The sequence below is a fragment of the Gymnoscopelus braueri genome (assembly GCF_963280865.1).
Source record: "Gymnoscopelus braueri genome assembly, chromosome: 9".
NCBI lineage: Eukaryota > Metazoa > Chordata > Actinopteri > Myctophiformes > Myctophidae > Gymnoscopelus > Gymnoscopelus braueri.
Genome location: NC_137610.1, coordinates 37,479,035 through 37,494,179, shown reverse-complemented (window position 1 = coordinate 37,494,179; position 15,145 = coordinate 37,479,035). Strand labels below are relative to the sequence as shown.

At 42.5% G+C, this 15,145-nt stretch overlaps 1 protein-coding gene across 1 annotated transcript in view; it reads left to right on the top strand.

Moving 5' to 3' along the window:
• Positions 1-15,145, top strand: part of hydin (HYDIN axonemal central pair apparatus protein) — a gene marked incomplete at its 5' end in the record, with an annotated part of 110,902 nt that overhangs the window by 29,546 nt on the left and 66,211 nt on the right. The window contains 9 exons of the mRNA XM_080438159.1: positions 86-221; positions 880-1,044; positions 1,335-1,487; positions 6,470-6,708; positions 7,267-7,573; positions 8,105-8,248; positions 9,011-9,154; positions 10,899-10,991; positions 12,038-12,258. Coding sequence (XP_080294285.1) covers positions 86-221; positions 880-1,044; positions 1,335-1,487; positions 6,470-6,708; positions 7,267-7,573; positions 8,105-8,248; positions 9,011-9,154; positions 10,899-10,991; positions 12,038-12,258 — 1,602 coding nt within the window. The remainder of the gene's footprint in view (positions 1-85; positions 222-879; positions 1,045-1,334; positions 1,488-6,469; positions 6,709-7,266; positions 7,574-8,104; positions 8,249-9,010; positions 9,155-10,898; positions 10,992-12,037; positions 12,259-15,145) is intronic.

Genomic DNA, 15,145 nt, shown 5'->3' with positions numbered 1-15,145 from the left:
TTATTATGAGAATGAAATAAGTATTATTATTATTATTATTTTCCCCTTTCTGTTTTCCTCACTCACTCTCACTCTTTTGCAATAGGTGTATGGTACCTGATGTCATGGTAGAGCCTCCAGTGTTGGAGTTTCACAGATGTTTTCTCGGTCACCCATATCAACAGCTAGTGAGGCTGACTAACACTAGCTCCCTGCCTGCCTGCTATGGCCTGCTTGACCAGGTTAATATTACACACACCTGCTGACTGGCTTTGTGTACATGTCCATGCATAGGAATGGGAATGAAACGTGAAAGAGAGTGCAAGAATATTGCATTAATTTAGATCTAAAATGAGGGACTGTACTAGCCGTGATACAGTGTATAGGACTTCTCACACTACGTTAAGACCCCTGCTAATCCACGGCTAATCCCCCCCCCCCCACAGAGCAGGGTTATCCCCAAAGCACTGGGGTTAAGATCACTAGTATGAATGAAGGTTAGGACACAAATCATCAATCCCGGGGCTCGTAAGGCATGGTTTGATAAATACGAGTGTGAAATGAGGCTAAGGTAGCCCTGGGCTTTCTGTAGCCTAGGGTTTACTTTAGCCTAGGGCTTAGAAATGCTTGACTTTCAACTCCAAATGTTCGTTGTAGTTTCCCTTTTTATACACAGTGTTTTACAGCATGTTCCACCCAGTTAGTTACGGCACGGTTTGTGACCATAAATGACATACCTAAAAATCCATTGAAATCCTCTGAACATTAACATTGCAGATTTCAGTTTTTCATGTGACAGCAGCACAATGTCTTACTGATTCCTGTGTGTTGGTGCGTGCGTGCGTTGTGTGCGTGCGTGCCTGTGTGTGTTTGTGTATCTGTGTTTGTGCTCACACTCAGGAATATGAGGAGAGACCAGCGGTACTTTATGGCAGTGCTCATCCCAGAGGAGTGATTCCTCCCTCTAGTTCAGTGGAGGTTCCCATATTTCTGCTGGCTAAGGCTCTAGGCAGATTGCAGCACACTGCACCCATCGCTGTGTTTGGCAGAGCACAGACACCCCTGGTCAGTGGCTGTGTGTGTGGGGGGTAATACACTGTGTTATAGTGCTGTTAGCTTCTTGGCACGAGCTACACAGTGCTTTCTTAACTATTAATTATTGAATGAAACAATTACTCTCCTCTATCAATCACCTTTCTCTTTTTTCTCCTCTCCTCTCCTCTCCTCTCCTCTCCTCTCCTCTCCTCTCCTCTCCTCTCCTCTCCTCTCCTCTCCTCTCCTCTCCTCTCCTCTCCTCTCCCTCTCCCTCTCCCTCTCCCTCTCCCTCTCCCTCTCCCTCTCCTCTGTTCATGCAGGAGGTGGTCTTGTCATGTATTGGACAGGGTCCAGCAGTTCATGTTCACACTCCTGAGCTGGACTATGGCAGAATTCCAGTCTTGACCGACATCACCAGAACTCTTCTTCTGTCAAACCAGTCCCCCATCCCGGCCCGCTTTACCGCTCACATGGTGGGTCTCAATGTCTCTCACTTGCTCTTTCTCCCTGTCTCCCACACCCCATGCACGCATGCACGCACACACGCACGCATGCACGCACCCACACACGCACAGACATCCATCTAGCCTCTCAATCCCTTCAACAAACACTCACCCCCCCTGCTCCTCTGATTAATTAATTCTCTCTAATTGAGTGTGTAATTAATGAGTTAACTGGTCCAATGCTTTGTTAGCTCCAGAGATAATGGGTTGCCAGTCCAATTGCAATCCATCCCCATAACAAATTACAGCTCAGCAAGCCGACCTCATTTTGCTTTGCTTAGAGCTTTTCACATTATATGAGTTGGTTAGAAAAACCATTATGTCATACCACGACTCTCCTGTATCAATGCTCTTTATTTCTTTATTTCTTATATATCACAAGTATGAAACCATGGCAAATATAGTGTAGGAACATATTTGAGAAATATTGAAAATTATACCTACTTTTACATTTTATGCTGGACATGTTCCTTTAATTCAGTTTTTATTCAGACGATACCGTGAATCTTTTATGACAGTATAGTGTACTGTAGAAGCCTGTGTAAAGTTGGCAAGATACGTTAGAGTTCATCAGAAGCCTCTTTGGGGGTCGCAGTGGCTCAGGAGATACAGTAGAGAAGTGGTTCTCAAAGTGGGGTCCGGGGACTCCCAGGGGTCCTTGGGGGGTTCCCAGGGGGTCCCCAGCAAAATGTGTTAATACAGCTTCACAATCATGTAACCATTTTATCCATATTTTATACTTTGGCTATTCAAAAATAGCAGATATACAAGCTCACTGCGAGCTGCTTTTTTTTCTTTTCTTTTTTTCTGCAATATTGAAACATTTTGAATAATTTAGATTTTTTTTTAACACAAATCTTCTCTTCTGGTGGTCCCTGGCACAAAACATTTTCACATAGGGGTCCGCTTCCAAATACATATCAATTTGGGGGTCCTTGACCTTGACATGAAAAAGTTTGAGAACCACTGCAGTAGAGTGGTCGTCTGGGAAGCAGAAGGCCCCTGTTGGATCCCGGCTCGCCCTGGCATTGTGCCTCAAAGACAAATTGTCCTCAAGCAACTCACTAAACTCTTACTGCGACAAGCAGGTTCGCGTCTTGCATGGCTATCTTCGTTGTTGGTGCGTGAACGTGTGTGTGAGTTAGTGAATGCCAGGCATCCATTATAAAACAATTTGAGTGATTCAAAAACTAGAAAAGCGCAATATAAATGCAGTCCATTTTCCATTTACCTTCAAGGAAATTCGATATTCATGCTAACATGGAAAATTGGACTTGAATGACTTCTCTTACCTCACTCACTTGGATGTTCTATTATAAAGGGTGAAATAATGGAATCAAGAAGGGTTTTATTTGTCAATTACTTATACAAGTACAAGCAGCGAAATGTTGGTGAGACTTTCTCCGGAGAACTTTGACAACATAATGATACGCTGCACAACACAGCAATGTAATAGTAATAATTAATTGGTAATTAAATCTGTAATTAAACTGAATGATGAGCATTTAATTGCTCTATAGTTTGACTGATTGATTAGAATAATCATTCCATTTAAAGGTGCATTCCCAATAGGCCCTCTAGCATCTTTTGCCCCTAGATTAAGTGAATTTGCTGTTACGACTGTGTGTTGGATAAAGTCATTAAATGAAAAAGTTGGTGCAGAAGAAGAATGCATTGAAAAAACAGATGTGCGTTGATTTCATGAGCACACAAAATAATTCTGAACCTTTGTGTTATTTAACATGATGTGTTTTCTAATTCTAAGTAAAGAAAATCTAATTGAATCATCAGTGCTGCATTGCTCCTTCAGCAGAGTCATCATTTTGAGTAATGGAATTCCACTTATCTTCGTCCCTTGTATTCCTGGCACTGTAAATGAGGCAATAAACTCCAGGGCAACATGAGATCTACAGTTCATCATGTGTAGTGTTTCGTTTCCCCCCGTAAAGATCTTCCCCCCCGTATAATGTTGGCCTCACCCCATCAGCGCTGGATGGGATCCCCTGAGAATAAAGTAGTGACTGGAACCGTGCCTCAATACTGCCCAAGCTGACATCGGCATTACCATATAACACACACGCACGTACGCACGCACACTCACACATTTGTATACTATACTTGCAAGGACATCAACGTTGTAGGACGGCAATTTTATCAATCCAGTGTCGCCTACCAAAAATAGCAGGTCTATAAGTATAAATTGACTCTAACAAGTGTAAATTGAGTAATTGACTGTAACCCCTAAACTTAAACCCCTAAATGTCTAATCATAACCCAAATTCCAACCTGAATTAAAGCCATGCACACACGCATGCACGCCCGCACGCACGCACGCACGCACGCACGCACGCACGCACGCACGCACGCACGCACGCACGCACGCACGCACGCACGCACGCACGTACGCACGCACGCACACGCACACGCACACGCACACGCACACACACACACACACACACAATCGGGCAGCTCCGGTGGAGCTATGTGACCCTGTCCTCTCCTCTAGAAGCTGTGCAGCAGCAGCATACGCAGGGTTGAAGGGAGGAGTTTCTCTCCCAGCATTCTCAGGCGTCAATCGATGCCGATGCTCCTAGAATTACATTACACTCCGCTCAATATAGGCTGGCAGAGAGCCGCACAAATAGACTTGATGCCTAAAGATCGCGGGGCTGTTGTAGGAGAAACTCATGCTTGCCATTTTCTTCTTGTCATTGGAGTGGGACAGACTGCCTGTCAGGGTTTAACCTAAGGAATCCAGTATTTACCAAGCCTACTGCTGAGGTTTAATATGCTTTCATAAATCATTCTCTGTCAAACATTTATAGGTGCAGGAGGTGAGGCACACAGAAGAAGGCTGTTGCCCAAAATGTGTATTTTTAACCACTTAGACCCTTTATACTTAGTTGACCGGAGTCCGCCAGGGCTCTATACTAGGCCCCCACATATTTGTTCCCTCTACACCAAATATCTTTGCCCCAGAATAGGGATTCTATGGTTCAAGTTGTTAACATAGAGACATGAAGTGATCTGTTTCCTTTGCAGCAGTCATATTTTAAAACATTTAGAAACCAGAGGCTGTGATGTGAAGGAACATACTTAGATTAACCTAGATTAAGCAATAGATACAGTCTCACTATTTTATCATTGTCATTGTTTGGTAAAATGAACATGGTCTGGAAGCTACTGTAGTAATTTATGACTCACTCAGTACTGTTGTGACATATAAAGTAAATATTTAAGAGGCGAACACAGGCTGTTGCTGGTCACTGCAGTACTGCAGATTTTAGTTCCAAACCCCTTGGACCTCTCCTGCATTACAAAGGCAATCGATGGTAATCAACCGGTGGGAAGTGACAGGTTTGATGTGATTATTGGAATTTCAGTCACGTTACTCCTGTCTCCGGAGAGTCAAATGCACCCCCCACGACTGCTCCACCTACTCCTCCTCTTTTGACCCCACCTCTTCACGATGATCACCCTCGTATCGATCCACTCCGAGTCTGTTTTCACCAGCTCAACTCACCCGATTGCACAAACGCTGAGAAAGTGATCTATGACTCTTAAAGTCACTCACTGGTCAATTGGTGCATGTTTTCATTTGCTGTGTGTGTTTGCACACACACACACACACACACACACACACACACACACACACACACACACACACACACACACACACACACACACACACACACACACACACACACGCACATACACACACATACCCTCTGTAATAAACCGATGTTGAATAATCGCTGCGTCCGACCACGTCCTTTCAGTTATTCCAGTGGCTTATTCTTATTCTGCTTCCTCTGGCCACTCGGCCAGTTGCTCAGTACATTAACACAATTATCAGACGTGGGTTCCCCTGCCGAGCCGGGGAGATAATTCCTCATCGATCAGCATTCGGTGTGTTGTTCTATAGGCAGCGATATCTTCTAGGTTGCGCGGTGGCTTCAGCTGCAGTCTAGGTCTCATTCTGAGAATCCCCATTAAGAGTTTATGTTCAGATCATCCATCAGCGGCGATGCTGCATAGGACATTGATTGTGATGCTCAACCACTGTGTGCTCAGATACAGTACAATGAGCAGTGCAGAAGGGAGATCAGGCCAGACGATCTGCTGAGTTGAACAGGACTTGGAGACGAACTTAAAGATTTACGTCTGTTTTCTCATTAGATTAGGCCTTATTCAAATAAATGCCATCGCTTAGTGATCCATAGAGCAGGGAAATAAAAGGATTATTGAGTTCATCTCGTGCAAGCCCTTTTCTATGGATGCAATTAACTCGGAAATCAAATAGGTTCCAAGAGATTGTAAATGTGAGAGAAAATAATTACCAGTGTCATGAATTCTTTTTTTAAAATCCAATTCCTAAAGTTTCTAGGGTTCAAGGCTTTTGTGTGTCTGGGGGAAAAAAAAGAAGGGACAAAGAGGCTTGAATGTAAGCTCTGGTTACTCACATTTAAACTTGACCACTCTACATTCACTGTTTATGGATATCCTCTCCAGCGGAGGAAGTACTTGGTCTAAACTGGGAGTCTGACTGGAAACTTCTGTTCTACATAATAGTAATACTGTTCTACACATAATAATGTTAGTAGTATATAGAGTATACAGTACCTTCAGATTTACAGAAAATATCACGTAAAATCACTGTGTCTAAAGCAGATTTCCATGACAGTATTCTTGGTTTTTAGGACTTTTTATTCAGGTCGATAGGGTATGTTTCTGCACTGTTTGTTTTTATTCTTTTATGAATTCTGCTGTCTCTTACTGGGAGAAACATAATTTAGTTAAATTTTCTAGCACTGCTTGCAGATGGAAAACAAATGACAAATAAAGCAATCTTGAATCTTGAATCTTGTATACATTTTAGCGTTGCATATTTCAGATAAGTCACTCTCTCTGTCACACACACACACACTCACTCTCGCTCTCTTTTTGTCCAGGTCCGTACAAAGTCTCTGTGGCATGTGGAGCCCGGTGAAGGGGAGGTGCCCCCAGAGGGACAATTGGAGCTCAGGCTAGTGGCACACCTGAAAGATACGCTCCCTTTCCAGGACAGGTTGCAGCTGGCCATCCATGATGGTCAGACGCACACCATTCCTCTGTCCGCCACTGGCACCGGCACCACCATCGTGAGCGACCGGCCCTTCGGCCCAAGCCTTGACCTGGGGACACACTTCAGGTTAGAATGGCATCCAACAGGCATCCAACAGCTCCATCAAAAATGTTTACCTCTGAAATAGCATCACATAATTGAAAACAGTGGAAACTGTACAAAATTGTTTTGCTGAACATACAACTGACATAGGTGTTATGTCATAGGCTATAAAATGTTTTGATTTACCTAGTTAAGAATAGGTTTCACAGACCTCTGCCAAGGTGACAGTTACTTTACTTTATTTGTTTATTTGGAAGGGAGCGCAGTGCTTCTAGCGCCATGTCCCTTTTGGCCAATAGCTGATTTGATTAAGCATTAATCAATTGTGACAGACTATGCCCACTGCCACACACCCTTTCGACCAATCGGCGTGAAAAGTTAATCAGTTCTTCCTTGGACCATGCAGGACCAAGCATTCCACCATGTTTTGTGCAAATTCATTTATAACTGCTTCCGATATCCTGCCAACAGACAGACAGGCAGACAAATGGACAGACGGGATGAAAATGATAGGACGATCAATGAAAGTTTACAGTAATTAGCATGTGATCTGCTGTCTCCTTTTCCCTGTGTGTCCTTAAGCCATGGGCCATGTCAGTACCACTTCAGGCTGACCAACCGTGGCCAACGTTTACACCGTTTGTACTGGGCGACTGACAACTCCCCTCTCTTCCCTGGTCGAGCCTCCCTGTCGATCAAGACCTCCAGAGAGGAAAACATCTCCCTGCCACCCATCGCACCGTCACGAAGGGGAAAGGCTTCCGGCCGGGGATTCCTCGCACATTCCACCAGGGACAAGCCCGTGTTCAGCCTCAGCCCCTCTCGCGTGGAGCTATTCCCAGGCTGCTCTGTTGACATGGTGCTGACGGGATCCTCAGACTCACCAAAGGTAAAAAAACAACAACAACAATAACCATACAAACCTGTGAAAACACACTCTCCCATGAACATTTGTTTTCTGGTCAGTGCTAGATTGGACTTAATGTGTGAACTGAACAGTGGTTAAAGGAGGAGTTCACCCAAAAAATTACTTATTTTCTATCAATTGCACACCCCATGAAGCCTTGAATTCATGGATTTATTTTTGTTTTTGGATATTTTTTTTTTGCATTCCTAAGCCAATAATTTGATGACCGGGTGTGTATCCGGTAGGAGACACAAATAATCTACTTTGTGTCTCCTACCGGATACATTAGCCGGTAGGAGACGGGAATCAAATTATTGGCTTAGGAATGCCACAAAAACAAAAATAAATCCATGGATTCAAGGCTTCATGGGGTGTGCAATTGATAGAAAATAAGTCATTTTTTGGGTGAACTACTCCTTTAAGTTGTTTTACCTGAGATAGCGAGTGCTTGCTCAGAAGGTAAATAGATGTACAGTATCTTCCAGATAAACTAGATCATCTTATCTTTGCCAGGTGGTGCGTGAGCGTCTGGTGTGCCATGCCATCCTGGGTCATCAAGGCCGCTATGAGCACGTCATGACCGTGGACATCACCTGCTGCTTTGTGACTCCTGTTCTAAGCTTCTCCTCCAGGCAGCTCAGCTTCTACATAGAGAAGGTTGGTCAAAATGACGACTGACATGGCTCTTGCCAGTAGATATGAGAATAAATACCGGTATCGCCAATTTAGCTGAAAGGCTGTATAACACTTAAAAAGAAAAATCTAGAATGATAATTTAACCACTTTCAAGCTGCCCTGCTTATCTTGGCACGTTTAAAAATAAATCTTACATTTTCAAAAATGTTCAATTTATTTATTTATTCTTAACTCACAACGTGTTGCATCATGATGCATTGTGAGCTCATATATTTTAGCTATTTTGTGGGCTGAAACGTCCGTCATATGATCTGCTGCTGGGGGTGAATGACTAAAATAAACAAGAAATCCTAAATGGATTCAAGTGAGTGCTGGTATTCCTTTCTAAGAGACTATTTCTGCCAGAACCGTGCACCCGATACACATGTACTGTGAACTACTTGTCTGATGAGTGCCTGCTTCTCTCTCTTTCAATTTAACCATTTAAAGCCTATAATACTTTATTGACCAGGGTCCCTCAGGGGTCCGTACTTGGCCCCCTCCTTTTTCCCCTCTACATCAAATCTCTTCACCAAAAATAGCCAATCTACTGTAAGCTCTTGTAGATCGGCTATTTTAGCCGAATGTTCTATTTTCGCTATGCACACGAATGTTCTATTATTACATGCACAGAATAGGGACGCTAGGGTTCATGTGGTTAAATGGTTAACTCTATCTAACATTGTAAAAATGTACCCGACAGGACACTGTATGTTTATTTATTATTATGTTTGAATTTTACAGGTCCCAGGAACAAGTCTAGTGCCGCTGTACGAGAAGCTGGTCTTGAAGAATGTGTCATCCTTGGCTCTGACCATGGATCTGACCCTGGCCGAGCCTTTTTCTCTGTGTGACACCCTGGAAGACCCCACACCAGTCACCACCAAGGTACAATACCCTCCACCCCTCCGTTAGGTATTAGTCTTCGTTTCCATTGACAATAAAAAGCACAATCAAGGATGGATATTAATACATGAACCCTAGTATCCCTTTTCTGGGCCTGTCATAATAGGCAAACATTCAGTGAAAATAGCAGATTTGGGTTTCTTAGCACATATTTGGGGAAAAGTATGTATATAGGCTACTGTATAAATCATGTTATTATGGATCTATTATGTACAAACAAATAATAAACAAGGATAATAAAATAATACTGCTAAGTAGCCAAGTATAACATTCTCTCATTCCACCTGTCTTTTATCTTCACTTTCTGTTAATCAGGGCCATCTACCTTTCTGTAACACCTCACCCTATAATCTCACTATGTTTGCTATAGCAAGGAAGTTCAGTTTCAATCCTGTCACACCAGCATGGTTTTCACCTTAAGACCTCTACACACTGCCCGACATTTGAAATGGTCGGCGAGTGAACAGATCGTTAAGCATTTCACATTGCACGAGTTTCTCTCTTGAAATCGGGCTAAATATATCGTTTTGATTCTCGCACGAATGATTGGTCGGCGACAGAGTAGAAGGTGCTACCAAGGGTATATTGACTGATATCTCCGAGTAAATTCACATTATTTTCAACAGGGAATGGCAGTAATGTTTAGAGGGATAAGATTATGTCATATTTCCAGTGTGTGTCCATGATGTGATAAGGAAAGCGTTAGTGCAGTTGTTTGTGATGATATTGTACAGTAAGGGGATTCTTTTAAATACCCAGTAATATGTATACAATTTATAAAAGCATGTAATTATATATTTGATGATCATTCTAACAGCCCAAGAAGTCACAAACTTCAAGCCCAAAAAGTTGTGTGCTCAAAATAGCACAAAGTAATTTTTTTCTGGTTAAGTAATTTTTTTGTAAATGTACTGTGAAATTTTGATGAGTAAGCCTGTGCCCAGGGGGTAACTTTCTAAATCGGATTTCTCAGCAGGCTGGTGGCTCTGCGCTGGGGGCTTTCAAGGTTATGTGTGTATGAAATTCTGAGTTTTCTTTACCTTAGATTAGCCTGCTAGCAGTTCAATTGACAAAACCCCCTCCCCCTCCAGAGCTCTGATAGAGCTCCTACCAGAGCTCTGATTTCCATTTCAAGGATTTTGGAACTATGGGTTGGGATGTACAAATTTGGGCTAGTGCCTCCCTGATAGATCTCCACACAAAAACGTTGAAGCTGTATACCCAAAAATGTGTCATTAAACAAAAAAAATGGTCATTGTATATTGTAGGGATGCACCGATATGGAAATTACAATTTAGCAGATAACCGATACTGATACCGATATTTATTTATTTCGTTTTTGGTGTTATTATTTCTTTGTGCCAGGGAAACAAATAAATCTTCATTATAAGAAATAACTGTTCTGTTAAATAATCTGCAGAAACACAACATAATTGCCTTGATGCAAGTAACATTAACGAGTGTCAACGAGCTTCAGCTGGACAGTGACGCACACCTCAGCTGTGCTGAACTGAAAGTGACTGGAGTTAGTTGAAAAAATTATAATGTTTACTGTGATTATGGTAAGCTATCGGCCGATACCGATATGTGGCCGATATATCGGTGCATCCCTAGTATATTTTATTGTTCATATACCAATGCTGTTCTCCCAAAAGTAGGCTAATAGAGATGATAATGAGTATTATAGAATATCTCTGCAGTACTGTATGTCACTGTCTCCCTTCAGGCTATGGTCCTCCAGGCTGGGATGCAAGCTGAGGTGTGGGCGCGCTTCAACCCGGCTTATCGTCAGGATTTGGAATCACGTGTGGCAGATGAGGTTTTAGTCATAGTTTTTTTTAAATATATTTGACTTTCCTTTCATAACATTGTTCTGACAAAATAAACTGTATTAAAATGAGATTATATATATACGATTTTCTTTGGTTCTAATAGTTTTCGCCCACTGATAATTGCCATTATGGTCAGTCAGTGCATAATTGGATGAAATTAATAAAGAAGGCATGCATACTTTATCCATGTTTGCCATGTACAGCAGTTTCTGGTCACATGGCCCTTCACAGAAGCCCAGCTATTGAATAACAGAAGAGTCTAAATCAGTGTTTCCCAAACAGTTGGTCGGGACCTATTTGTGGGTCACAAACAAATTTTTATGGGTCACGAGTAAATAAATATCCTGTTATTCAAGAATTAGAAACAAATTCAATGATTTTTCAAAATAATTTCATAAATATTATTTTTTAATAAAAAATTCCATAAATTAGAAAACGAATGTACAGTACAAGCTCACAACGTGTCGCATCGCAACACATTGTGTGCTTGTAGATCTGCTATTTTCACTAGTTTTTAGTATCAAATTTCTCTTTTGGGTCTCAAGCTAAAAACTTTGGGAACCAGTGGTCTAAATGCCCCACTACCGTCCCCTAGATATTAAAGGCCCACACTCTCACTACTATCAGGGCTATTAAACATCTTGCGCAGATTTACTTGCTTTTCCACTACTGTTTGGCAGTGGTGGAAAAAGTACTCAAAAGTAAAAGTCCGGAATTCAAAATTAACTTGAGTAAAAGTACATAAGTATTGGTATAGAAATGTACGCGTTGTGAGCTTGTAGATCGGCTATTTTCAAATAGCCAAGGTTTAAAATAGGGCTAAAGTGGTTAATGTATGTTTTATAACGTAATAATTTATATCTGCAAAGTAACTAGTAACTAAAGTTTTCAAATAATTGTAGTGGAATACTCCAGTAAAGTAATAGTACCTCAAAATTGTACTTAAGTACAGTAATTGAGTAAATGTACTTAGTTACTTTAAACTACTGACTGCTTGGCTTTGATGAGCTCTCTTTTCTTTCGGCCTTTCCAGCTCCTCCAGGTGTGCTACAGGGAACATCCCCAGCAGGACATGGTGGGGCTACATGGAGAGGTCCATTTTCCCAACCTCCATTTCTCTTCAACCAGCCTTGACTTTGGCTGTGTGCTCAACTGCACAGAGATCCAGAGAGAGCTCACAGTCACCAACTGTTCCCCACTGCCTGTATCCTATCACTGGACTTTCCTGGTGGACCAGAAGCAATACATTATAAGGTACTGCACACACATTATACCACGATGAAATGACTGAATGTTCCACGTCCACCGTGAAAACTATACCAACATGCACCAGTACTACTAATATAGTGCTGAGGTTAACTAATACTGATACACAGATTTCAATAAGGAAAGGCCTCCCTGGTCAACACTAGAAAGAGCAAAAACAGTAAACAGCCTAAAATAGTTTTGCCTTGGAGTGCAGGCTCAATAAAACACTCTAGTAATTATGTAGAAGAACAGATCCTTGACTAATTTTCAGCCCCAAACCAAAATTTATAGCAATCTCTGTGCTGCAGTGTAGCCGTTATGATTCGCCTTGGTAGAAAAGATGGCAATATTTTATTTGGCACATTACCTCGATTATAAAGTATCCCCACGAGAATAATACTGCGCAGTCTGCTGTCTTAAACTAGGACTTGAGACCAAAGCAGTTTGCAGCTCTACTCCGGTAGGAGAGACATGACGGGAGTTGCTCCCATGAGAGCCCCCATCTCCTGGAATGAAGAGGGACATTTCTCATTGGGTACCAAATGAAATGAAAATAAATAGAAAAAGAACTCTGTCCTCTGTTCTATCTGTGTCATGCCCCTGGCATTTCTGGAAAAATTAGACAAAGCACACTATATCGAGCAGCACAGCACTCACGGGCAAGAGCAGAATTGACCTCAGCTTTATATCGAAACGGCGCCAGGGAGGAGAGAAGCATGGTCCCAGCCATAACTTAAACCTGAAGTAGAAGCCAAATCCATTATAATGTCCCTTGAGGGAAGCCAGGTCTACTGATTCTGTACCTTGCACACATTACAGGCCACGTTCACCAGCCTCGCCTTGGCTAACCTCCTCCACAGGACAGGCTGTGAATACCATACCACAGCAGTCCACACTCTGTGGCCTTGAAGCAAACTGCTGCGGCTCTCCAAGATTTATCACCCCTTCCCTCCTCTTTTTCCTAACTTATCTTTAACTTCTTTCTTGACCCCACCCCGTATTCATTTTCTTCTCTCTCTCTCTCTCTCTCTCTCTCTCTCTCTCTCTCTCTCTCTCTCTCTCTCTCTCTCTCTCTCTCTCTCTCTCTCTCTGTCAGTGTTGCCAGATTTTGCTAAATAAATAAGCAGCTAGGTCTATGAAAACAAGCCCAAAATAAGTGACTTGGCCACATGAGCATCGTATATTTGAAAATAGCCGATCTACAAGCTCACAACGCATTGCAACATTTTTTTCTTTTTCTTTTTTACATTCTTTATTTTTTTTACATTTTAGCAACGCAAATCTGGTACAGGGCTCGCAAAATACTTGTAGATGGGAGGTCCTTCACATGAAGATGTTTGAGAACCGATGGTTTAAACAACATTAGGAAACAAGCCCGAACAAGCAACTACACTTAAGAAACAAGCCCAAAATACCGCAACCAATTTACAAGCAACTTTACAGAAAAACGCAACTTTACAAAGTCGCTTCTAATAAGCAGACATGGCAACACTGCTCTCTCTTTCTCTCTCTCTCTCTCTCTCTCTCTCTCTCTCTCTCTCTCTCTCTCTCTCTCTCTCTCTCTCTCTCTCTCTCTCTCTCTCTCTCTCTCTCTCTCTCTCTCTCAGCGGCTCTACAGCTAATCCTCATCCGCTTTCTCCTATTCCTTTTTAACTTTTTAACTTTCTTCTATATCCTTTGATTCATCCTTCTATTCTTCTATCTAGATTATGACCTCCGTTTAAATCCGTTCGTCTCATAGGCCATCCTCCTAATTAAATGATGACCCTGCTCTACTCTGGCTATAATGCTTGCATATGCATGGATTGTACTCAAATCACATGCACATAATACTGTACAGTACCCCCCCCCACACACATACACACACACACACACACACACACACACACACACACACACACACACACACACACACACACACACACACACACACACACACACACACACACACACACACACACACACACAGAGCATGTCTCTGTCTCTCTATCTTACAAAATGTATGCAATCTGGCCCTGTTGAGCTAATTACACTCCTATCAGTAATTACACCACAGCCCCGAGAGAGAGAGAGAGAGAGAGAGAGAGAGAGAGAGAGAGAGAGAGAGAGAGAGAGAGAGAGAGAGAGAGAGAGAGAGAGAGAGAGAGAGAGAGAGAGAGAGAGAGAGAGAGAGAGAGAGAGAGAGAGAGAGAGAGAGAGAGAGAGAGAGAGAGAGAGAGAGAGAGAGAGAACTCTTTCTACTTACTCCACTGAGAGATAGAGGTGGTTCAATACATTTAAATCACTTTCCATCCCACAGTGACAGTAAACAAACCCTAAGAAAGTAACTATGAAGGACTGTATAATAGTCAACTCTGGTTACATTATCCCCGCCAGGCCAGAACAGCCGAAGCCGAGAGATTATGTTCCCTGTGAGTCTGTCCGTTTTTATACTCCATACCCTTTTCCTGTAATTGCCTTCACAGTTTTCTGTGCGGGGACAAGAAATACCATATATCATGAACACAACATCCAATCATACCCAAATTTGAATGACATGTTGAGTGGCTTCTATAGACACCTCCAAAACGGCTTTCACTTCTGCCCAGAAGGGCTGCCACAAACGCAAACATTTGCACCATCTGTCATACAAACTCTATGTCCCCCACATCTCTCTCGTGTCTTGATGGCTGCACCCTACGACTGACACAGCCCTAGATAGGCAACCCGGCCTGGCAGGGATCTGCACTCTGAGGAGCGCACTTTTCTAGTTATGTGATTGTGAATCCATCCGAAATGTGAATCCAGAGACTAAAATAGGACTAAATCTACATGATGGAAGTAGGATATTTCTTCCCCCAGCCATCTGTTAAGACTGTAAAGCTGAAGTGGTTCTCCCTGTGGAAGGGAGCTT